The sequence below is a fragment of the Rhinichthys klamathensis genome, unplaced genomic scaffold (genome assembly GCF_029890125.1).
Source record: "Rhinichthys klamathensis goyatoka isolate OS25496 unplaced genomic scaffold, OSU_Roscu_1.1 h1tg000748l_1, whole genome shotgun sequence".
In the NCBI taxonomy this organism is placed as follows: domain Eukaryota; kingdom Metazoa; phylum Chordata; class Actinopteri; order Cypriniformes; family Leuciscidae; genus Rhinichthys; species Rhinichthys klamathensis.
The window spans coordinates 301,092-327,680 of NW_026607157.1; the positions used below are offsets into that span (position 1 = coordinate 301,092).

Genomic DNA, 26,589 nt, shown 5'->3' on the forward strand with positions numbered 1-26,589 from the left:
AATTAGCTGTTCTCTCACTCTCTGCCTTTGGGCAGAAGGGGTTAAACCTGCACACAGGAGGCAGCATGGTGTACACGGTGACCTCTGACCCCCGGGCCAGAGGAATGCGAAAACCCTTTAATCTCAAAACAAAACCTCAGACACACTCACGCAGCCAATATGGATGGCCAGTTTCCCCCCTCTGTGGCAGCATTCAGTGAGCGTGTGTTTGTGTGGCCTACAGAAGGATGGTCATATATAAACCTGCCCACCCCCACTGACCCATGGGTCACATGCATGTGTCAAACCAGAGACTGTTCAAATGACCTGGATACACTGAGATGAAATTGTTGCAAATTTACATTTAGGAGGAAGTACAAATGTAATGGGTAACGTTTGAATCCTGTAGTTGGGAATGGATTGGGTGTGGTGTCAGAATGCCTGTATGTTTGTGTGTAGTAGATGTGCTGTGTGACGGATGGGATGTATGTGTGCATGTGGAATGTTTGAAGCTGAAGCATCACAATGGCGCAGGGCTCCCTGGAGCAAGTGAATGGAGCAGTGTCACCCCCCTGCACCCGTCCCGCTGAGTGACGACTGCTGCAGCGCCACACAGCTGTCACTTCCTCTTATACACACACATATGGAGAAACGCACTCCTTTAAAGTCAACATCAATGTCATCTGCAGCTCTTTACTTCTATAGTGACATTTCGAAATAAAACAAGATATTCAATGACAGAATGGACAGAAGACAAACTCTTTTTTTGTCTTTTGAATAACTTACATTGATGGATCAATCATGATAAGGAGAGTGTATTACTTTCGTACATGAATGAATGATAAGGAGAGTGTATTACTTTCTTGTTGACTTTAAAGGGCAGTCATGCATTCATATATACTATACCGTACAAAGTTTAAAGATTTTTTAAAAATGTTTTTGAAAGAAGACTCTTATGTTCTCAAATACTGCATTTATTTAATCAAAAATAAATTCAAAGCTATAAAACAGTTTTCTGTTTTAGTATTTTAAACGTATTGTATTCCTGTGATGCAAAGCTGAATTTTCAGCATTATTTATCCAGTCTTCAGTGTCACGTGATCCTTCAGAAATCATTCTAATATGCTGATTTGATGCTCAAGAAACATTTCTTATCAATGTTGAACACTTTTTGTAACAGCATTCTGAATAAAAGGTGTTTTTTTAAGTTATACCGACCCTAAACTTTTGAAAGGTATAAAATATTAATTGCCTATTAAAAGTATATATAAAAAAGAAATAGTCAGTAGTTGATTGTTTGGTTATAAAGTCTGTTGTATAACCTGTGTTTGTAAATGTTTACATGTTAGGCTCATGTGACTCTGCATTAGTAAATGTGTGGTCAGCAGGAGACAGGTGGATTTTGAACTCTAACCAAAAGGGTAATTGACTAGAGATTTATAACTAGAGAATACTTTATAACTAGAGAAAAGTAATGTAACAATTAGTAAAAAATTAGTAGTGTGACACTACTAAAGCAAAGGAGCTCCATGAATGAATGATTGATATGCCAGTAGCATTAGAAGTGGTGGTTTTGGGGGTGTTTTCCTGCTGTATGAGTTTGACTTTATGTACACCTTTCATTATTACCTGTCATAAGAACAATGTGTCTGCATTGATCAATGTGATCGTATTTCATTGATGAGAGTTCTCATCCCTAAAAAACCATCACTTGTATGTTGATGTCACATGATTTTGAGCATACAGACCGTGTGTAAACGAACTGATTCTCAGTTTTATTAACTGAGTTCAGAGAGTCTCATAGCAGAGTTTGGAGTTTCCCTTATGTAATAAGAGAGTGGATGGTGAATGATCTCGGTTGTTAACGCAGATGTAACGCAGTCCTTGCAATTCATTACTATAATTGGTTTTGAATAGAAAGAGTCAAATGAACCGAACTCTTGACGTCAATTGAACCTGGGTGCGCAACAAAAGTGCTAGTGTGAAAGCACCCTATAAAGCCAAAAGTCTAGCTATGGATCACAAGATCATCTTGACATTTAGTATTTGCTCTAATACATCTAATTTATTGCCTGTCTGGAATTTGTACATGGTCTTTGTTTTGTTTTAACATGACAATTTCAGGTTAAATTTTATTTATAGGCTTACCTTTAATGGAAAGTATCAATCGTAGGTCTTGTTACTGGTCAACATTGCTCTTACACTGTTTTAATAATCTTTTTGCAATCATTAGTTCATTAGTCGTGGTGTATGTTGTGACATTTATTTTTAAAAGTACTAGTCTCTCTGGTATAATGGTCATAAAAATACCATGCATAATAATTATAAAAGAATTGAACATGTTTTTTTTATATACATTTTAAAGAAGTGTCACACCACTGAACGTCATATTGCCAAAAGTACTTTATCTATCTATAAATTACAGGAACGTTTGTCTGTCTGTTAATCACATATCTCTCGAACCGTTAGTCCGATGGATTTCAAACTTGACAGGTGTCTTGTTACGGGCACGAGTAAGTGCAGTGCAGAGTTTGACGTTGTTTGGATTAGAAATGCAAAAGATATCGTTAAATATATCTGTAAAAGAAGCACACATTGAAGTTGTGGTTTAAAAATAAACATTCTTACATTAGAGAGGGTTGTGGTTTAAAAATAAACATTCTGTCAGCTAAACATTGTCACCTACACTGTTCACTTCTGAAGTAAAAAAGAAGCGATTCTTTTCGAGAAATGTAGCGATTCTTTTCAAGGTTGTTATACATTTATTACAATGTAATTATATTTTTATTACAATGTAATTATACGCTTATTACAATGTAATTATACATTTATTACAGTGTTATTATACATTTATTACAATGTAATTATACGCTTATTAAAATGTAATTATACATTACAGTGTTATTAGACGTTTATTACAATGTAATTATACATTTATTGCAGTGTTATACATTTGTTTCATTTTTAAAAAGTATCGATCCATTTTTGAAAAAGTAGCAATTCTTTTTGAAAAAGTAGCGATTCACTTTTGAAAAAGTAGCGATTCTTTTTGAAAAAGTAGCGATTCTTTTAGAAAAAGTAGCAATTTTTTTTAGAAAAAGTAGCGATTCGTTTTGGAAAAAGCAGCGATTCTTTTTGAAAAAAGTAGCGATTCTTTTTGAAAAAGTAGCGATTCACTTTTGAAAAAGTATCGATTCACTTTCTAAAAAGTAGTGATTCTTTTTGAAAAAGTAGCGTTTTTTTTTTTGAAAAAGTAGCGATTCTTTTTGGAAAAAGCAGCGATTCTTTTTGAAAAAAGTAGCGATTCTTTTTGAAAAAGTAGCGATTCACTTTTGAAAAAGTATCGATTCACTTTTGAAAAAGTATCGATTCACTTTAGAAAAAGTAGCGATTCTTTTTTGAAAAAGTAGCGATTCTTTTTGAAAAAAGTAGTGTAAAAAATCTAATTATACATTTGTTTCAGTCTTATACATTTATTACATTGTAATTATACATTTACTACAATGTAATTATATGTTTTTTACAATGTAATTATACATTACAGTGTTATTATACGTTTATTGCAATGTAATTATACATTTATTACAGTGTCATTATACATTTATTACAATGTAATTATACGTTTATTACAATGCAATTATACATTACAGTGTTATTATATATTTGTTATATTATTATTATTATACATTTGTTAGATTATTATTTTGTTACATTATTATTTTTGAAAAAGTAGCGATTCTTTTTGAAAAAAATAGTTTTTGTTTTTTAATTAGTGTAAAAAAATGTAATTATACATTTGTTACAGTCTTATTATACATTTATTACAATGTAATTATACATTTAATACAATGTAGTTATATGTTTATTACAATGTAATTATACGTTTTTACAATGTAACTTTACATAGTTTAAAAACTATGTATAGAACTATGAAAAACTATGTATAGAACTATGAAAAAGTAGCGATTCATTTTTGAAAAAGTATATATTTTTTTAAGTATTGATTCATTTAACTGAATCTGTAAGTCAGCTACACTGTTTAATTCTGAATATTATATTTTATTCTGGTGTGCTTAACATTATCGTTTTCTCATAATTTAGGCTCCTGTGTAGCCTAGCTATTAAGCAACTCAAACATACCAAACCAACAATTATTAAAAACACACAAAAACTGATTTTGCACGGGCATTGCACTAGTATACTTAATTGTACACCACACTGTAAAAAATACTTTCATGATTTATCACAACATTTTTCTTTTGCCAAATCAACTTAGATAATTAATGTGATTTAGATAATTCATCTGGTTCAGATAACATCATATTTTGAGTTTCTGTTGATTAAACTAATCTCCTTCATTGTATTAACTAAAAAAAAAAAAATTCAATGAACTTAATTTTAGGCAACCATTGGTTACTTACAACCAACAATACTTTTTTACAGTGCAATAGATCATGTCAATAAAGTAGAGATAGCGTAGACAGAGATTAGAGTTATAAATGACAATTAAAATAGTTTTTTTTAATATAATGTGATTTAATTTATTTGCCATTCCTAGAGGTAGATTTGTGTGCTTTAGGATTACAGGAGCCTTACACTGGAGTACATGTACACACATGCATGACAGAACCTGCAAAGATACACAATACTTACTTTGTGCATCTCAATTGTTAATGCGGTATAGCAAGGCAAGAATTGCCAATTTTGTTACTACCCAGTTTATTAATTGTTCTGTACATTACTGCCCTCTAGCTAGCATAGTGAAACAAGTACAAACGTTTAGAACAGTTACAGTATGCCCACAGGCTGTTGTACATTTCACCTTCATGTTATGGGTATAAATAATTATTTATGGTTCAGTTTAGAAATATTATTAGTGCCAGTGTTTCAAATACAATTGGTCCTTTTAAGGTAACACTTTAAAATAAGGTTGTATACATTTAACATTAGTCTATTAATTAACATGAAGTATTTATCAATCTTGATCATGTTAACATTATCATTATTTGATTTATATTGTTTGTCAGCTCATAATGCATGTAATGGTAAAATACACAACTTTTAATTAAAAATTAAACATGTTAGAAATAAACCTTAACCAAGTTTAATAAATGCTGTTCTAATATTGTTTTCAGTTAACAGATGTTAACAAATGTTAACATACATCTTGTTGGAAAAGTATTACCCTTTAAAATAATTTTGAAGTAAAATATTTGAAAACAAACACTAATCGATTACAAATATCTTCTTTCTTATTTTATGATAGGGTGAAGATGATGATGAGCACTATTGTCACCTACTTGTCCCCAGTCATGGCAGGTGGGACTGGATGAGGGTGTGAAGGTAAACAAAAAAGACTGAAAAAGCACTTACAATTCTTTTGGGAGACAAGTTTTCAGCACATAAAAAGGGTAAGCTGTCTCCTTGCATCTAAGAAAAATCATGAATTGATATGCTTAAAACAAAAGAAAAAATCTGCTTCACCTTGTCGTGTTTGTTTATTTATTTTTGTTTTTGGTCACATATTGTACAGGTAGCAGACAATTTAAGAGCCTGCATCCCTGAAAATACCACCGCAATATCGAACCAGAGCCTGGAAGGCAGGGCAGCCACGGCCGAGTTTCAATGGCAACGGCACCCTAGGGCTGCCATGGCAGCAGCTGCCGCCGATGCCCCGAACCACATTGCCACACTGACGCTGGAGGACGAAGATCGACGAGGCGCCACCAAAGTGTTTGGAGGTCCCGCTGCAGGGAGGACGGAAAGAGAGACAGAGAGCGAGAGAGAGAGGGAGAGGGAAGGGAGAGGCAGTGGGAACGAGTGTTTGGTGTGCGGTGCCCTCTTCAGCTCACAGGATAAGCTCCGGCTTCACGCGTTCTGTCACGCAGGAGAGAAACCTTTCCACTGTTCCCAGCCCCATTGTCTTAAGGCTTTCAGCTCCAAATATAAGCTCTTTAGGTAGGTGTTACTTGCATGTAAAGGCCCGATATACTTCAAGCGTAATCGTAGAACGAACAGATGTGACGTCATTTTGAACTAATTCTTTCTAAAACAATTTGTTTCAATGGTTTGAAATAGCTCGCCAGCATCAACGTTCTGGAAGACTTTGCGCCGACTGTTAAACACCTTCAAACAGCCACTGGTCCGTGACGATTATATAATTTTCCGAGGTTGAGGTCAGACATAAGTAAAAAAAAACATCTCTCAATCGCTATCATTTTTGTTGTTTGTTGTGATATTAAGAGGATAGTGCGCAATACATATTTACATACTCATCTAAATACCGCTCCCTGCTTCATGACTAGTGTCAGAAAGCAGTATACCGTTTTAACCTTAAATGAAAAAGAACTTTGTAAATTAGACCTTAGGGCCTTGTCTTATTATTGAGAGATAGATACGTGGGTCTGTGGCTCTACCATTGGAGAAAGTGTAATGGCCAACTTGGATCAAGTGTGCCTTGATAACCAATCACATTACAGTGTTGACGTCATTGAATTACTGTCAGATTTGTGCGACAGTCAATCACTGTTTGCGGAACCATAGAAATTAATGAGAAGTGCAGTCGCAAAATTGTCTGCGACTTCTCTTATAAAAACAGCATTTCTTTCTGTGTAAACTCTAAAAATGGATCAATCCAAAACAAATGTTTAAAGGCAAACAAGATTAGCCGATCCTCTGTCAATTCATTAAATGATAATCTGTTTTCCCACAGAAGCAGTTTATTCAGTGTATTGAAGCCTCTCCTCCATTGACATCCATTAAAAAAAACTGCTTTTAATCTCCTTCCCTGCGTACCGCAGCTAAACTCTGCAGGACATCTGCAATCCATGAGCAGGATTGGACACCTTTGGTATAGTAGTTTATACTTAAGAGCAGGGGTGTCCAACCCAGCTACTGGAGGACCAACTTCTTGTTTAGCTCCAACCATAATTAAACACACCTGAACAAGCTATGGTCTTTAGGATTACTAGAACTTCCAGGCAGGTGTGTTGGATGAGTTTGGAGCTAAACTAGTCTGGAAAGTGGGCCTCCAGGAGAAGTAGACACTCCTGCATTAGAGGGTCCACTGCAGTCTGATATGAACTCGTGAACATGTTAAATACAACATTTGAGTTAGTTTAACAGAAATTTCCAATTTTCCTTTGTTCATCAGTCTTTAGCTAAAGTCTGTTTTTATCTTCTTTTTTGTAGGCATATGGCCACACACTCCCCACAGAAGACTCACCAGTGCTCATTTTGTGAAAAGATGTTTCACCGCAAAGATCACCTGAAAAACCACCTGCAGACTCACGATCCCAACAAAGAGGCCTTTAAGTGCGAGGAGTGTGGCAAACACTATAACACAAAGCTGGGCTACAAGCGTCACATGGCTATGCACTCAGCTACAGCTGGTGATCTTACCTGTAAGGTGTGCTTGCAAAGCTACGAGAGCACACCTGCACTCTTGGAGCACCTCAAGAGCCACTCAGGCAAGTCTTCGGGTGGTGCCAAGGAGAAGAAACACCCCTGTGACCACTGTGATCGTCGATTTTACACACGTAAAGATGTTCGCCGACACATGGTTGTACACACGGGACGCAAAGACTTCCTGTGCCAGTACTGTGCCCAACGTTTTGGGCGGAAGGACCATCTGACGCGACACGTCAAGAAGAGTCACTCGCAGGAGCTGCTGAAGATCAAGACGGAACCTCCGGATATGTTGGGTTTACTTGGGTCTGGTTCTCCACCTTGTGCTGTGAAAGAAGAAATAAGCCCTATGATGTGTAGCATGGGACCTACCAAGGACTCGATGATGGCAAAGCCTTTCCACGGTGCCACCCCTTTTCCCATGGGCATGTACAACCCTCATCATCTCCAGGCCATGTCCAATCCAGGTGTGGGCCACCATCACTCATTGGTTCCAGGGACTTTATCCACTGCCATGGGAATGGGCTGCCACATGGAACCTCCGTCATCACTGCACCACCATCACCCACATCATCATCACCATCACCACCCTCACCATCACCACCACTCCCCATCTTCACATCAGCAGCAGCCTTCCCTGCAGAACCAGCAACAGCAGCACCCTCAGCCACCGCCCAAGTACCAGCTCGGATCTACCTCATACTTGCTGGAGAAGCCCCTGAAGGTGGAGATGGAGAGTTTCCTGATGGATCTTCAGAGTGGACTCCCAGTTCCTCCGCCACCCTCAGCTTCGCCCAATAAGGAGGGTTTGGAACCTCCGGTGGGATTGTCGGATGACCTTTGCGGGGACCCCCTCATGTCCAAGAGCCCCGCTGTCATTGCTGAGTCTTTGTGTGCTGCTAACATGGACTTTTCTCATCTGCTGGGCTTTATTCCACTAAATCTGCCACCCTATAGCACCCCCATGAGTTCAGGAGGACTGGTAATGGGTTACTCCACCACCTCCACAGTTTCTTCTTCTTCCTCCTCGTCGTCAGCATCTTCGCATGCTGTCGAACCACACGCTGCCTCGGCCACAGGTGCAGTGCCTCTTACCTCTTTGCAACCTCAACCTCAGGAGCAACCAGGCTCCGGTGGGGGGCTCGGTCTTGGGCCTCTGCACCCACTCCCACCAGTGTTCAGCTCTAGCCTCAGTACGACCACTCTGCCTCGCTTTCACCAGGCCTTTCAATGAGGTCCCCACACCAGCCTGGCCAGTCACAAGGGCTCAGGGCAGAGGAGCATTAGTGCTCCCCATTGGGGTATGGAAATAGAACACTTGAACACATAGAAGCCTTAACAAAAGCGCACAACAGCTTTTTAATGAGCCTGGAGGAAAACAAGCATATGGAATATCATGGAGCTTTTATTTAGGCTGTCTGGATTTTAGCTATGATTTTTAAATACCCTATTGAACCTCTCCCACCATCCTCTGTCCTACAATTTCGTAGTTAGACAGCAGCATCAGTAGGCCTTAAGGCATGGTACTGCATACTTTATAAAGTAATAATATTAGTAGAAAAAAGAAAAAGATTAATGTAGAAAAGTTAATCTGTCTTTGAGACTCTGAAAGACTAGTTTGAAGTGAAATATAAATTTTGTTTTCTTTTCCAAATGTGAGACCTGACTCAAAGTCAGGTAATAGTTGCTTGCCCTTAAACTTAAACCGTCTTCTTGGCCAGGAGTGGAAGAATTAGTGAAGGAACGAAGGAGTGAAGTTGGTTATTCCAAATTATTTTTTTTATTCCGCAGATTTAAGATTCAACAAGACTCAAACAAGTAATTATCATCACATCTAAATTTCAAAAGCAGTTTAAAAAAATAATACTGTGTAAGTGATTAGGTGAAAATATCATTTAAAAAATGTGTTCTTCCAGCTTTTTTTAATGTGTGTTAATACAAATATTGGAATGGTCAGTAAGTAGTTTTTATGTGAAAGAACATAGGGACTGAAAATAGAAAGGCAAAGAGGGTAAAAAACTGCACAATTTGTTCACTTGGTACAATGTGACCACTGACAGAACTAAAGCAAAATAATTTTTACGTTAAATTCTTACAGGTTTACAATTTTTCTCAAAAGAAGCACTTTGTTTACAGCAGAAGGCACTTGACCTCTTTGGGTTGCCAACGTGACCCACTGAAATCCCCTCCCTTTCCCCATTCAACCTCCACGCTTCCTGAAAAGAGACACATTAGACACACACACACACAAGGTTCAAACAACCATCAATACTCAACAGCCATTTGAATCTCAAAATGGTTTTCCTCCTTCCAGCACTAATTTGAAGTCTCCGTGGCGCAACAGTATCTCACTTCTAGATCCTGACCTCCCGATCATATATATATTTTAAAAATTAAAGTATTTTAGGCAGGTTTTTATTTTAGAGAGAGACATACATTATGATAACCCTGGTATATGTGAATGGAAAAAAAGACAAAACAAAAACAAGAATATTTTTTTGCAGTGTACGAAGTACCACATCTGAAAAAAATATATTATAATTGCTTCTTTTTCAGTATGTTTTGTAATTTAGATAGTTGTATTAAAAATTGCTGATGGATTTTTAAAAAAAAATGTCTAGCAGGTTTACATAATTATGTATCTTGCATCATATTGAACAAAATGGATGAAGTATTAGCGTTTCCCTATAGCTTTTCCTGTTCCTTGTTTTTCCATGTGAGTCAAAGGAGATGAATAAGGTGGGATTTTACCTGCATATAATAGACTAATAGTGGCATAATCCAGTAGAATGGACTAGTCTTTAATCTTTAGAGCATGTACTAGAGGCCCATAATGTGATCCAGGTTTCAGTTTGCGTTTTTTATTCTCAGTATTCGATCAGACCCGGCTGATGCTGTCTATTGGTGTGTTTGGTTGTACAGTTTTTAACCTCCGTAATAATTTGCACCATCACACTGGAATGTCTGAAACCACAATTCCAGTTGCTGTAGGTTCATTTGAATATTACAAAAACAGGACTTCAGAGGGGTTTTGTCATATAATCTCTTCTAAGTTGCCATTTCCCAGCAAGTGGACTGCACAAGTTCTTACCAAATAATCATTCATTACCAATGGCCATGTGTATAAAGAAACAGATGATCAACGTACCAGCAGTGAAAGCAGTGCCTGATACAAACAGATGTATTTCTCTCTCTATTCACCTCATCCCTTTGGGTAAATCTTTTCTGTGTCCACATCTGTGTTTGTAGTGAATGTGAATCTCTCACAAGCAGGAAAGACAGTAGAAAGGTAAAAGGCGAAACTAAGACAAAACAATATTATGCTGCTCTGGAAACATTTGAAACTGCAAATGATCGTTTAGCCGAAAACATGCACAGTAGTACACGTGAACTGTTTGTCCGTTTTCTCCGTTTTTTTCAGCTGCTTTGATTCGAATGAACATTTTATGAAAAGGGTCTGAAAAGAGACGCAAAGAAGTCACCAGCCTGGTCTTTGACATTCAAAGCATGGGACATTTGATTGGGATATTGCCTAGTCGTTTTGTCATTATATTATTTTCTGTTTGTTGAAACAGGACCTCAAAACAGCACAACGCATCACCTCATTTATTTGTTTTTCATACCAAAAACCTGGGGAGAAGAAACTTGTTTTTGCACAACTGACATAAAAGAGTAATTGAGTACGTTTTTATACTGTAAAAATTATTTCTTGAAATAATTGTTTCATAACAAAGCCAAAAATATTAAGTTGTCCCTATTTATAGGCATTAATGGACTTTTGGACACAATTTTACAATCTATAAATGTAATTAAAAAGTTCAAAGGAATTAAAAACTTCCTTTAAAATGAATCGAATTGAACATTATGAATGTGTACAGATACATTTCTAAAAATTGGAATTTGAAGTTGTCAAAGCATTTATTTGAAAAAAAAAAGAAGAAAAAAAGGTAAATTATTTTTAAGAAATAAAAATGTTATAAAAAGGTAGATATGTTTAACAGAATAAGGCTTTTGGCAATTTTTGAGTTTGTCCTCCCCGGGTTTTCTGTGAGCTGATCTGAATTCTAGCACTTTTAAACCTTTAAAAAGAGTATTTTTCAGCCTTGTATGTTTGTATGTTTTTAATTTTGTATTTGATCTTGTATGTGCCATTAGTTTGACGTGTAGAGTTTATTCATCTTTATGTAATTGTTGTTTTTCTCCTTTCTCCAAGAGTAACAGTATTTTAGATAGATTTTCACTAATATTAACTGCATTGGCCATTTTCCCCATGTTGTCTTGTCATACATTTGAGGAAGTCATTTAATGTTAAAATAGATTTTGTTAGAGTAACATGCTTAGAATAATTCTCAGTGTCTGGCAAAATCATCATCGCCAGAAACCAACGAAAAACCTTTTCCAGCTCCATCTATGACTGAGGTGTTTTCAATCAACATTAATAATAACAAACTGGCAGGTTTGACTGGTGGGAAATTTCCTCCAGCTCTCTGCCCCCACCCCCCAAAAAAGCACTTTTGGTTTAAATGAAGTTTTATATAATAACTGCCTGGATAGGTGGAGCTCAGCATCCGATTGTAGTTTGTTCTTTCTTTCTTCAAAATACCAGCAATATTCTGCAACAGAATTGGTCAGATTTTCCTCTTTTGTAGCAAAGCACTTGTCCTTTATTCCCAAAATACTAGTTGGTTCCTATAACAAAAATATTAAGGGAAATTATGAGGTAACCAAGCTAGGGCAAAACAAAACAAAATCTGACTTTTAAGAAAAGGAAAAATGATTCAATACAATGCTCTTCCGGCTTTTAGTGAGAAAATGGGTTCGTCCGCAGAGGACAAAATCCACTTGTAGTTTGATATATTGTAGTTTAATGTAAGTCTTGCATTCCAAGCTTTCTATGTAACTTGTTTAGCAATATAGTCGTTTTATTTTTAGTACTTGTGTATTACCACGACTTCTGGGAAAAAAAAGGTGAAAACTAAAAAAAATGGAATATTCATCCTTACACTATTTTATATAACATGGAGATGATGATTGACAGGACAAATTGTACAAAAGAAATGCATAACAGAGATAAACAGTGCGCTTTTTTTTGTTACACAGCTCACCTGCGGTCAGTTGCTGCATTGTAAAGTTGACAGATTTGTATATTGGTTGATCCAAAGAGATGACATTACAACAAACCTATTTACTTATTGTACAGTACATTGTACCATTTGACTTGTAATGTGTTATGTTAAAATGATTAAAAGACAAACCCACGGTTTCATATTTCTGGTGTCCTTTTTTAAGCGTTTGATTTCCTGTGTCTGCAGCGGTGGGAAAGGGTGCGAGAAGAAACGGGCTGGTTATGGCTGAAAACTGCCATTCGCATAGCATACAGCCAGAACAGGAAACCACACCACAGCGCACAAATGAAAAGACAAGAACGGCACAATTCCAAGTAATAAAAATCTGAGCTATAGCCATGCTTAATTATAAAGCATATCTCAAACCTATACTTTTAGGCCTACATCTCGAAGAGTTGTTTTAGGCTCAAAATTACCACCAACAATACGTAATTTCTCATGTGAAAAGGACTTAAATCTGGAGGAATTTGAGGTTTTACAGTCTTGTCTTGCATTCCATGAACAGATAGGACTCGGACTTCCTATTCTTCTGAGAAAAACACTCGGAACGGCCGAATGTCGAGAAAACGGTCATGCTTAGCGAACAATGTTCCCAACAAAACCTGGAAGGTATTTCAAATGTCAACATATTGGCACTTTTATTGTTTTATACATTATAAATGGACATTCTTAGAGAAAGGGAAAGAAAAATGAACATGCTTCTGCCTAAAACAAAGACATAATGGGGACAAACAGCTCGACAAAAAAAAACAACCTAAAATGCAACAATATAAAGCACCGTATTTACACCATTAACATACACAGACCCATCGACCCCACGCAACAGGAAGAATAAAGTACTTCTGTAGAAAATATATTCTGTAGTCCTTGCATTTATTCATAAAGTCACCTGTGAATTCAGAATCCACCAAACCAAAAACTGACCAAAGCGTATGATGATGATATTTGAAGACGATATAAAGACCGGTAAACTTTGCTATAGTGTTTTAAACTACTGAATCTTGCAGCTGCTTCACTTTAGGTCAGAATTTGGGGGACCTAAAAATTATATACCCATTTCAAAATAAATCTAAAAAAAAAGCACAATGGATGCAAGAAAATATACTGCTACCTCTCGGGCATATTGCACACATTTGTGTTGATACCCTTGCATTTTGGGGTAAATCCACCAAGATACATCCGTTTGTGGCTACAGCAATAGTCCATAGGTGAAATACCACCATCAAGGCATGAGAAAAAGAGGTTTAAAAGAAAAATGCCATGTCAAAAAATGTATTATACTATGTTGTGAAGTGGGAATATGCTTATAAATTGTAGATTTTGAAATGGAGCTGTTAAAATGAAATATCTAATTAATGCGTGACCATAAAAAGCAGACCTTTTTTTCAATGGCAAGGAACAAATGAACAGAAATAAAGTGATACTGCATCGTTATAAGGGTATTTTAGGTCTAATGACCAGCAAGCACAAGGAAACAAGGAAATCTACTTCTTTTTTTTTAATGTCCTTGCATCGTCATGTCTTTACATCCCATAATTCCAATCCATGCCAACACAATGACCACACATTCACACACACACACACACCTCAAGACAACAAGCATTCAAGAACTCAGTTCTGAATCAAAGACATGGGAACAAGTTGAAATTAAACGTTATATTAAAAGGACACAAAGTTAATTTGTAAAATGATATAATATGCAATTAACCCTCAATGTCTTCAAAAGGATGAGACCCAGCCCAAAAATCCAACATCCCCACCCAAACATAAAGAGAAAGTCAATCGACACACTTTGGCCCATGTTGTGTGTGCAAAAGGATATACAGACATTAAAAATGGAACTGTTCATGTTGTTTCTCTACATCTTTGCTGAGGCAGAGAGCAGGACAGAAAGGTTTTGAAAACGGTGTACAAAACACATCGCTGTTCATTCCTCCAATCCATAGGGGGGCGCTGCTGCGCCTCACGCCAGCAAATCACACACGTCAGTGCTTGCTTCACAAAACAGAAAAAAAAATAAGAAAAAAAATGGAAAAAAAACTGAAAGACATATTTCAGTCGATTTTGACTGCGGCGTAAATTTTCCTTATGAACACGTATGCTGCGTAGAAACCAATCGTTCCCGTTAGCAGCCAGAAAGACAAAACCATCAGGGTTGTGTAGCCAAAATACAGCAGAGAGGGAATGAACTCCACAATGTCCAGCTGAGGGAGGAAGAAAGAGACAACCATGTAAATGCTGAGTACAAAACAATGAGTCAAGTGTGCAATTGTAAACTAAAACAGACATATCTCAATCTTCGACTTAATTTAAAGCTGCCGTCGACAAACATTTTTTTATCATATTCAGTGAAATCGACACTATAATCCGACAGAACAACATAAATAAAGTGGTTTTAGAAAAAAATCCGAGCTTCTAACTCCACCTGGAGCGTGTTATTTGTTTTGCAAAAATCCACAGATCATCGGGTCCAATCAGCGCAGGGGGGTGTGAGATCTGACTGTCAATCACAGGTCGGGCACACGCCACCCCTCGCGCACGTTACAATCACATGCACACGCCTGAAGTTCGCGCAGTAACGAAGAGTGATGGCGGAAAATCAAGTATAAATGACGTTCGCAATTGCAATCTATTGGTGGATTAGCCAGGACAGCATACCTCCAAATAATCCATGGTGTTGATGGATGCTGATGAGACGGGCGCGTTCACAGATAACCTGGTGCACACGTACTGATGAGCACGAACTCGGTGGGAGGGTATTTGTTGATAGTGGGGGAGGGGCATGAGAGTTGTAAACATGCAAAATTTTGCCTAAGTTCACTCAATCTGCCAGACTTGCCGACTTCAGCTTTAACTAGACAATGTCAAACTATTTTAATTGACACTGGCTGCGTCCGAAATCACATACTCTCGAGTGGGTACTTATTTTCAGTAAGTAATCACTTCACAACCGCTAAAAAATGATGTTCTATATGGTATGAGTGTGTGAATGTAATCCGGATGTAAAACATTCGCCATGCTGTTATCATCATGGGACCTAGCAGTGTCAGTTACATCGCTTCACTGCCATTCACAAATCCTCTCCCGTGGCCTCATGGGATAGTAAAGTGTCCATCATATGCAGGCTTTAGAATCTCGCTGGAATAAGTAGACCATCCGGGTACTTTTTGCCTACTCTTTTCAGTACTGTGAATTACTTATTTTGTCACATACTTTTTTTCGCCTAATATAAGTAGGGAAGTATGCGATTCAGAGGCAGCCACTGTATCCATCTCTCGTTTTTAGCTTTTGCACTCCAAATAGGGATGGGACGGTATGAAAATTTCATATCACGATTATAGTGACCAAAGTTATCACGATTATCAATATTATCACGGTTTTGTTAAAATGAGATGGAAATGTTCAAAAAGAACTGATGCTCACCCTGAAAACATTTGAAAATCAACAAACAAAAAATACAATTAGCAGGCTAGCAGCTATATGCACTTTTTTAACCATAAACATTATATTAACATTAACATGGAGCCCTGAGAGTGAGAGGTAGTGCAGGTTTTAATGAACCCGTCATTAAACCATATCATTAATAATGATAATAACACTTATGGATGTGTGTATGACTGAATATTATTATTATTAATAAATAATAAATCGCTTTCTCTCTCACACACACACACACTCACACGCACACACACTTTAAATGAACAAAATATGTTGGTTGGGTCAGGGTGACTAAACTACTGGAATACTTATAATGACTGTTGTAAATAGCAACGCACTACACAGCGCACATCCATGTCTCGGATCACCGTGGACGCAATCTCTGGTTTCATTCAAATGTGTATGTCTTGCGTCTCAGTTTTGATTGTATTGAAAATTAAATCAGAGTAATTTAGTATTAATACTACTAAAATATTGTTGAAGTGATCACATTTACTTTACGATTGATTTGGACACTGTAACTTGTATAATGGATTTATAAACCGGCAAGATTTAAAAACATTAAGTTAATCACAATTCAATATTTCATGTCCCTGAAATTATTTCTGTGGTAAAAAATAAAAAATAAAACTGTAATAAGTTTACTATGAATGAATACAATACATTATCCCTTAAATGTCACCCTTAATAGTTTGAATATGTTCGTTCGTCTTGGCTCAAATCCACTTGCTGTAAAACTTTTCTCTTCGCGGAAGCTTTGCAATAATTACAAGTGAGATAATGAAATAATTCATCTCCAATAATTTTTTTTGTCTAATTATTTGCCCAAGTTAGTTGTGCTATTAAGGTAAAAATTAATTCAGTGGGTGGTTGTCACGTAACGTTAGATGACTTGACGTGTTTCCCCCTTTTGCAGCGACTTTCCTCTTGCAAGATTTGCAGACAGGGTGCCCATCCTCGATTAAATTGCCCTCGGGACTCTTGTAATAGCCAAAATACGACCATACCTCCGATTTTGTCCTCTTGGATGGCTGAAAAATCTCCCGTGCGCTGTCACTGCCTTCCGCCATGTCTTCTCGCGCAAAAAAAACAACATTGCATCTGCGCGCCTGCGTCAGACTGATTCTGGCTGGACAGGATTTACCGCGAGTTTTCAAAATCACGATAATCAAACACGGTTTTTATGATAATTAAATTTTAAACGATAATACTAACCGCCAGGACATTTTATCGTGGTTTATCGTGAAACCGGTAATCGTCCCATCCCTAACTCCAAACAATTTTAATATAAATAGTTCTCAAATTGCATTTGTGCTCCATTACTACAGCAGACAGACAGATTTTCAACTAAATGAAATAACTTTTTTCAAACAGGTCGCCCCAAACAATCTGTCCATCTTCCATTGGTTGGATAAAAAGGTAGCCCCACCCCTCAACACTACTGGTTGAGAAAAAAAAAGCTAAATACAAAAACAGAATTTTTCTAATGTTAAAATGTGTTTTGGTCCTGTTCAGATAACTTAAAATGTAAATAAGCCCCCAATTAATTAATTTATTATTCAATTACATTATTCATAGACACAACTTCCATAAAATCCCCATTGTTTGTGTGTGTGTGTGTGTGTGTGTGTGTGTGATTGTGTGATAAGAAAACAGAGCAGACTCAGTCTAATTACTGTGTACAGCGGGATTGAATCTATTCTACAGTTAATACCACTTTAAGCTTAAAATGATGTTGTAGATTCCCTCTGCCATTAAAAATGCTTAAGGTGCTAGAAAGGAAAGACACTGCAGTAAATAAAAGAGGTCTACTGTAACACGCTGAAGTAAAGATAGTTACCTTATTGACAAAATAGAAAACAGCATAGACTAGGACATAGAAGGCAGAACCTCCGGACACGAGAAACGTCCTCCACCACCATCGATAGTCCTGTAGGGGGAGGGGCCACAATGATTGACAGGTGTTTATTATTCAATTTCTACTGACAGTGAGTGAGCTCTATTCAAGTTCTACTGGACTAAGTGTGGACACCATTGGCATTTTTTTTAAGAGATGATTTAGCATGCATGGTGGCCATTCAAATGAAGTGACCTTTGCTTTTGTTATCATAACTCTTAATATTTGCCTATTTATCTTCTGTAGGGGTTAGTGTATTTGTGTGGACAGTGTGTCAAAGATTATAGACCTCAACCGATACAACAGGAACACCAAATAAATGGCACAGAGCAGCACTTTGACACACAAGGTTGCCAAAATGTTCTCTAGGGAAGTTCTTAGAGTGGGTTTGTGGTAATGTAAGAATCGCATCTGAACTGTATTACACCTATGGTGTTTTGTACATAACAATAGGCATATATTTACTGCTAGAAGTACTAAACGGCTCAGTTCCATTTTGTTCTAGGATCATACACCCACCTCTGCACAAAGCTGGAAGTACACCATCACGATGCTGATTTGAGAGCAGGAAACAACAAGAATTATGAAGACAAGGAAGAGGAAGCCAAACAGGTAATAAAACTGGTTTTCCCAGATAGCCTATAAGAGAGTATAACACACCACAATGAGCTGATATTCATAGACTCGCTGAAAAACATCAATACATAAGTACATTTAATATGTCATACTGGATGTATGCACTTATAAACAGGTTTGTTGTTATAAGGTTTGTTGTTATAAGTGCAGGTTGTCTGTAGGTTTGATTCAACTTACACTAAAGATGAAGAAAAGCTCGATAAACATGGCGCCGAACGGCAGGATTCCCGCCATCAGGATGCTAAAGGGAGAGAGCAATACAATGCCATTAGCATGCACTGCTAATCAACTATTCACAGACTAACAAAGACAATACAAAGAGCGCCACTTACCCGACAAACTTGTTCATGTACCAGCGCTGCTCAGGGACCTGACGGGGGATCTGATTGGTACGAACTGGATTGTCATACGGTTGTTTCCGGAAACCGAAATAGTAGCCCAGGTACACGAGAGGCATAGAAATACCAAACCACATACACAACAGAGCCAGCATTGTAGTGAAAGGCACCTGAAATATGAGAAAACGAGATGGCAGTCGGTTTACAAGAACATTCAAGCTGAATAAGAGGAAATGGTTGAAGGCAGCCATCGACTTCCATAGTAGAAGAAGAAAAAATACAATGGAAGTCAATGGATACCGTCAAATGTCTGGTTACCAGCAATCTTTCAAATATCTTCCTTAGTATTCAACAGAAGAAAGAAACTCGTACAACTTGATTGTGAGTAAGTGATTTTCATTTTTGGGTGAACTATCCCTTTAAATCAGTCTAATGATTCCTTTACTGAGTGAATCCATCATCAGTAGCAGTTACTAACGTATACTACATTTTAATAGTTTGAGGATCAAGATTTATTTATTTTTAAAGAAATCAAGAATTTTTTTCAGCAAAGATCCATTAAATTGATTGAAAGTGACAGTTAAGACTTTAAATTGTCACAAAAGATTTCTATTCTAAATAAAAGCTGTTCTTTTGAACAATTCTACTCATTAAAGGATCCTGGGGGAAAAAATGTATTGTGGCTTTTACAAAAATAGTGAGCAGCACAACTGTTTTCAACATTGATAATAAGAAATGTTTCTTGCGCATATTAGAATGAAGATACTTACAGCGCCAGAAGAGTGCTCTCCCCAGATGAAACAGTTCAAAACAAAACAGATGCTAAAGACGGCAGCTGGGTACAGAGTTGCCGTCTAGAAGGACACACATACACAATGTCTTTTATTTCTTATTCTTCCAGCAGGTGTAATCTCCAAGCTCAATTATTTTGATGCAGCAAATGTTTCAAGAGTTTGTACTCACACAGAAAGCCCCTTTCTTCCATCTGTGGCCTTTAAGAGTGCGGTAGAGTCTTCCTGCGAAGAATCCTCCGAATAAACTGCAGGACAAGACATGAAGCCGACCGTTTCAAAAGAGCCGCATATGAAACTAGTTCGAAAATGTCGTTTTTATTGTGCATTTACCCCATGAACATGAAGAGGAAGCAGGCTGTTGTCATGAGAGCTCCTCGGCTGGATGGAGACAACATCCCCAGCATAGCCACAACTACAACACACACGCACAGTTTCATTGTATTTAGAAGTCACGAAACAAATGTTTAATGAATGAACATTCAAGAAAGGGAAAGGGACACATGATAGCACTTTATCAAAGACATTCGAATTCTGTGGAAACCTGCAGTTTTCTGGAGTTGTGTGGCCTAGGATTGTGACAGTACCAAAATTTCAATTGTTGGTACCAACACCTGTCAAATTTTGTGGTTCTCTGACCATATTTCCATACTTAAAGTATTGAAGTAGTTAAAAAAAAAAAAAATTCTGTCCGTTGACTTTCGCAGTCAATCATCACAGTTTCCGATTCAATCCTGCAGTTAAATATGGTTGTCAATCCAGAAACTTCGCAGTGTACTTAGCAGCATGAAAAATTTCACGCTGTAAATAGAAACCTTTGACGCTCAGAGAGTGCTCAAACAAACACAAAAGTGCTTGAAATGTGTGCAATGACTAATTTTATTAACATTAAAACTGAAATTTTGCAACCGGCTATTCAAATAATCTTACCCTAATTAAGTCTAACCCCAATTAATTTTAAAATGTAACATTAACATGACAGTAATTTAAACGTAGCCTTTGTAAAAATATAAAGCAAAATATTAAATGTGTAAGAAAAAAAAGTAAGTGACTGGTATTTCCAAGTCGACTAGCGGCAGCAGTATCCATTCATTGACTAGCGGTGCGTTTAACAATAGAGTGGATGCAGATTCCATATGGCCTAGTCATTAGCAATTAGCTAAAACAAAAAGCATAATACTCACAGATAACAATGAGAATCATGCAGAAGAGCTGGATGCCAGATCCCAACAGGGAGCTAAGTATCATGGGATACTGAGGTGGGCGGAACACATCACCATGGACGTTCTTCCAACCAGATTCCTCCATTGTGTCCTCCTATTAACAACAAAAAAAGAGAGAAATAAAGCACTGAGGTAACATTATATAATAGATGAATATCAGAGGGCAAGCAACCAATCAGAAAGTAACATCTTACAATGTCATCTTCTCTGTTGTAGTTGGCAATGTCCTTCCTCAGCGTCCTGATGATGATCATACTCAGGATGCCTGCAGGAAAACACTTACTTAGATGCCATTGCAATCGAAAAGTGCTTCGAAATAAACAGGATGAAGATGAAAATCAGTCACACCTGACAGAAAGAACACCACGACTACAGAGTTGACGATGGAGAACCAGTGGATCTGCACGTCACTCATGGTGAGGTACGTGTCCCAGCGAGACGCCCATTTCACTTCACTCTCCTACAATGAAGAAGAGAGCGGCTACTTATGAAACCAAACAAAAACATGTAAAGCACAGGCAGATGTCTTGGAGGAGGCGACGCGTCTCACCTCCCAGCGCACAGAGTAAGTGAAGAGAATGCTGTTCTCTTTGGATGGGTCGATCTCCTGAGGGACGGGGGCAACCGTTTCAGGTAATGTGCATGTACCTCGCTCATCTGCTTTAATATCTAGAATTCATTTAATGGTAGTAAACAAAGAAAACATTGTATGTAATGGTGACAGTGCTTTTAGATGTATACAGTACAATATTTTCATCATAAATTCAATTAATAAATATTATTTTAAATTAAATTAGTTTAAATAAATATAATTATTATCTAAACACACTTCAAAAGTTTCTTCTGCCCACCAATGCTGCACTTATTTGTTAAAAAAAACAGGAAAAACAGTAACATTGAGAAATATTATTACAATTTAAAATAACTCTTTTCTATTTTAATATATTCTAAAATGTAATTTATTCCTGCGAATCCTCTGAATTTTCAGCATCATTACTCCAGTGTCACATGATCCTTCAGAAATCATTCTAATATGCTGATTTGCTGCTCAAGACACATTTCTTATTATAATCAATGTTGCAAACAGTTGAGCTGCCTAATATTATTAAGAACACCTAGATACTTTTTTTCAGGATTTAGAACATTCAAACGAACAGCGTATATTTGAAATAGAAATCTTATATAACATTACAAATTACGTTACTTTCACTTTTGATCCAATGTATTTGTGTACTTGCTGAATAAAAGTTCTGACCCCAAACTTTTGAATGGTAGTGTAAAACAAATAAAGAAAGAAGTAAACATACGTGTGTATTAATATATACACTGACTGTAGTGTATATATATATATTGTAGTGACAACTTCAAGGAAGAACTGTGTAAGTCATTCTAAAGAAAAGCTGGTAGCACTTTACAATAAGGTCTCATTTGTTAACATTAGTTAACATACAATGAGCTATATATTTGTTACAGTAATTATTCATCTTTGTTAACATTAGTTAATAAAAATACAACTGTTCATTGTTTGTACTTGTTAGTTCACAGTGCATTAACTGTTAACAAATACAACATTTGAATTGAATAATGTATTAGTAAATGTTGAACTTAACATTAACTAAGATCAATAAATGCTGTAGAAGTATCTATCCAGATTTTTTGATTTGTGCAATTTTAAATTTCACTGATTTACTAGTGACTTACCCTCTAATTTGACGCTCTTTGGCATCACCTCGAAACGTACAACTCTGTAATTGTGTTCGACATCCTCCTCCACCTTTTCTTTGTGGTAGTACAGGATGAATGACAGATGGTTGTGCAAATAGAACTACAGAAGGGAACCAAACAGCATGCGTCAACCAATCATGAAAAAGAACTGAAATCACCAAAAACAACACGATTTTTTTTTTTTTTAAAGAAGCCTACAGCCATTTGTATCTATATTAAGTTGATAGACACAATTTTCTGTTATTGAAATCAATGTCAATAAATAAAATATGATAAGTGGTTGAGGTAACAAAACTAATTGCTTACTGTCTACATATTTAAACTGGGATAAAATTGAGCTAATGGGAAAGGATGCTCTTCAGGTTTACCTTGTTATTTTCAGAAAAGCCGAGCCTGTAGCCATGCTCGAACTGAATATCCTTCAATGTGTCCTTCTTCTGTTCTTCTTCCGTTCCCTCCTCTTTGTTAGGATAAAGCTCCAGCCGTGTGGCCACAGGGAGGTTATCTGCAATGCTGTTCATATGCATGACCTATTAACCAAACTACTACTGACAGCTTTAACTTTACAGGATAGGTGAAATATGCAGCATAAAAAATATTTAGATTTTTTTATATTCAAAAGTTTGGTGTATATAAGCTTTTTTAATGCTTTTGAAAGTAGTATCTTATGCTCACCAAGGCTGCATTTATTTGATCAAAAGTACAGTTAAAACTGTAATATTGAGAAATATTATTACAATATAAAATAGCCATTTTCTATTTGAACCTATTGCAAAATGTAATTTATTCCTATGATGTCAAAGCTGATTTTTCAGCATCATTACTCCAGTCTTTAGTGTCACATGATCCTTCAGAAATCTTTCTAATATGTTAATATGTTGAACTGCTGCTCAAGAAACATTTCTTATTATTATCTATGTTGTGAACAGTTGTTCAGATGAATTTCTTTGGAAACCGTGATACATTTTTTTCATGATTCTTCAATGAATATACAATGTAAAAGTATTTACTGTAATTTTCAATTCATTTAATGCCAAATAAAAGTATTAACTTCTTTTTTTTTTTAAATACATATTTGAATGCTAGTGTATATAATTTTTTTTTTGTAAATTACATTGTTCATGCAAATCACACTGGTTTAAAATAAATGTATTGCACAGAGAGACAAATTGCGCCGTGCATTTGACTTTTGAAAAGTAAAAAAAAGAATTCAGCACTTTGTATTGGGCCTCTTTCATGAAACACGAGCAGGAAAAAAATTGTGTAAACTGATGCATTGCAAGAGACTAAGAAAAATGTTGTGCTTTCATAAATGTGGAATGGCGTCAGTAGAGGAAGGACTCACAGGTGGATATAGTACTCTTCTTGGATGCGCTCGGCTAGCAGCTTGCTCTCCTCCACGGTGAGTTTGATGGGATTATCTGGCTTTTTACACAACACCTCACATTTCTTGTCCAGGTTCATGAGAACCGTGTAGAGCGTGTTTACGATACGGTCCCCTCGCAACACCTCACCTGGTCACATATCATCATCATCATCATCATCAAAATGAGAAGCATGTCACACAGTAATAAGTCAACCTTCTAACTGCAGGCGTTAGTTTTCTGTCACCTAGCTATACTTAAAAACGTCAGTGAAACGTCAACTTACCGAGATTCTCTGCCTTGTAGACGATGTTACCAGGCTTACAGAAAGGAAGTGAATAGTACTCATAGGGCAGCTGGGTTCTGGAGCTTGTCAATTTCACAGCCTGGTAATTAAAAATAGGTATATGTTAGAAACACCAAAGCACAAACCTAGAAACCTTTGGAGAAGGAATCTGTGGAATGAAGGATAGCCTAATGATTGTGTCAAACACAGATACATGGATCTAGATTGATAAGAGCTGGGCAGACATGTCTGAGGAAAACAGGTGGTCAATACAAGAGTAAATGGCTCTAAAACCAGCAATGTCTAGGGTCATAGGATAAAAAAAAAAAAAAAACAGCAATGAACATGAATAATTATGTTTGAGTAAAAAAGTAACCCCCTTTTTTTGCAACTCAAATAGAAAAATGAGGCCTCACCTTTATTTCAACAGGGCTGTTCTGGTGGAAATTCATAGGCGCAACTCCTGGTACATAAAAGGGTGTTACAAAAGGCAGCGTGGACACCAGTAACAGTGTCCACATCTCCTACAAACACAAAAATGACACACAAAGTCAAATATGTTTAGTGGTCTATCTTTAACCTTGTTGCAGTGCAAAAACAGAACACTGACACTGACAGTCAACTTGTTTACATAAAAATATACATCCACATGGAACCGTAACTAGGGTCAGTCAGTGCAGTGCTGAAAAAGAAAATCCATATTGTTGAGCTCTGTTGTTCAATCAGAAAATGAATGATCCATAAACCACCTCAACAGTTAAACAAGGTGAATCTGAAACAACCTCTAAACAATATTAATACAAACAGTCCCACCTGTATCCAAATAAGCAATTTGAGGTTGTTATTATCTATTACACAGTTAAAGTCCTCAAATGTAATTGGCCGAGCATTGTTTCAACACATAATGTGAGCTAATATGTGGAGTGGATGCGTAATGGAGTTTGTCATATTAAATGCATAAAAGTTGCGGTGAAACAGAAGTAAAAACAGATGTTTTCTTCCGTATTGTTACATGCTTCTCAGTGAAACATTTTCAAAAAAGTAAAAACTTTGTGTATGGGGACTACTAATGCATCTATGCATTAGTTGTTGATCAGATTTTGAGATGTGGTCGCGGCAGATGTGATCGTAAGAAAGGGGCGGGGTTTAAGCAGACTTAATGATTGGAGAAGTCCTGCTTGCGTCACCAGAGAGTAGTCCGGAGTTTTAACTGGAAAGTCTAGTAATGACACTCTGATTAAACATTACCAGGTCAAAAAGAATCGTTCACATTACGACTTACGAGCAAAATCACACTCACACATTTTCTTATCACAAAAGAATACAATTTACACTCAAAATCAATGACGTGTCCATTTATTTATTCATTTGGAAGTTCTCGTGTAATAAGCGATATAATGTGCCATATTTTTGCGTCCTGAACACAATGGCGGGGTTATTTTACGATGACGACCAATTATTTCTTACAATATTACATAAAGGTACATTAACACATTAATCTTCTTGTTAAGCCTAAACTCCAGTTAACTGTCCACAAGTGTCAAAGAACACAATCACAAACGGTGTCATCCGGCAAGAGCAAAACATTAATACATTCTGGAGAGAATTTAGATAACTCTGATTTAATCACTTTATCATCATCATCACATTTGCTTTGATTGCGAGAGGCAGTGAATGCTAAAGCAGCGCAAACGCATTAGCCTGACTGACAGACTCCATCATGTGATGCTGTTTACCATGAAACACAGTCGCGTATGGTCGAGTAAAGAGAGCTGTCTGCTTCATATGGCTTAGGTGTTAGATTGGATGAGGACATTAACTCTCACTCTTCGCAAACACTCGATAATTAGCTGCCTGCTAAGTGTTTAGGCTAGCCGGCTGCATCTCAATCGGCATCCACTGCGCGAAAATTGCAAATCATATCATAAGGCACACTCACAAGAAGCAACACGAAACAACATGGTTTAAAGCAAGTCATCTCTATCCGTGTGGAATTAAAATGTTTGTGCATTAGAGCAACAGAACAGACTTTAGCATTGGTACTCACCATCGCCGCCGCCATCTTGAATACACGTGTCATTGCGGACGTCACAGGAAGGATGTCAATGCGTCATCATGCTGCTGTCAATCAATCTGAAACCTTACATGGATATTGACACAACAGGGAGGGAGGCAACATTTGCAAAAGTTTCAGGCTTTTAAAATATCATTCCTATTACGAGGCATTTATATTGTAATTCCTATTTACCCATATGCATATTTAATTTCCTTATTTTGTTATCGCTTAATGCACTGCATACCAGATGTGGCCCGGATCTGGGCCGACACTATGCTGCTGCCTGGGTCACTTTTTCTTTTCTTTAATGGTCTTTAATTCCT

The 26,589-nt window shown here is 36.9% G+C and overlaps 2 protein-coding genes across 3 annotated transcripts in view; one reads left to right on the forward strand and one right to left on the reverse strand.

Moving 5' to 3' along the window:
* plagl2 (pleiomorphic adenoma gene-like 2) overlaps positions 1-11,137 on the forward strand; it is a 49,094-nt gene extending 37,957 nt beyond the window's left edge. Inside the window, exons 2-4 of one of the 2 annotated variants that reach the window (XM_056242728.1) lie at positions 5,246-5,322; positions 5,513-5,937; positions 7,171-11,137. In XM_056242728.1, the coding sequence (XP_056098703.1) occupies positions 5,630-5,937; positions 7,171-8,620 (1,758 nt within the window). In that variant the 5' untranslated portion in view covers positions 5,246-5,322; positions 5,513-5,629 and the 3' untranslated portion in view covers positions 8,621-11,137. Of the gene's footprint in view, positions 1-5,245; positions 5,391-5,512; positions 5,938-7,170 lie in introns of both variants that reach the window. The other variant, XM_056242727.1, reaches the window with a different exon arrangement.
* Positions 11,138-13,124: 1,987 nt separating this feature from the next.
* tm9sf4 (transmembrane 9 superfamily protein member 4) lies at positions 13,125-26,344 on the reverse strand. Its single transcript, XM_056242738.1, has 18 exons — positions 26,258-26,344; positions 24,627-24,734; positions 24,211-24,310; positions 23,906-24,074; positions 22,929-23,073; positions 22,537-22,660; positions 21,386-21,504; positions 21,184-21,295; positions 21,030-21,100; positions 20,797-20,929; positions 19,946-20,027; positions 19,785-19,860; positions 19,592-19,675; positions 18,816-18,991; positions 18,661-18,724; positions 18,367-18,486; positions 17,791-17,880; positions 13,125-14,716 (listed from the first exon to the last, which is right to left on the reverse strand). The coding sequence occupies exons 1-18, from the start codon at positions 26,288-26,290 to the stop codon at positions 14,567-14,569; spliced, it is 1,956 nt and encodes a 651-aa protein (XP_056098713.1). The 5' UTR covers positions 26,291-26,344; the 3' UTR covers positions 13,125-14,566.
* Positions 26,345-26,589: the final 245 nt, after the last annotated feature.

Coding starts and splice junctions, on each gene's coding strand:
- tm9sf4 (XM_056242738.1), bottom strand. CDS start 26,290: ATGACACGTGTATTCAAGATGGCGGCGGCGATG. Junction 22,661..22,928: donor GCTTTTCTGAAAATAACAAG/GTAAACCTGAAG, acceptor TCCCTTCTGTAG/TTCTATTTGCACAACCATCT. Junction 19,861..19,945: donor TTCCTCTTCATGTTCATGGG/GTAAATGCACAA, acceptor CTTGTCCTGCAG/TTTATTCGGAGGATTCTTCG.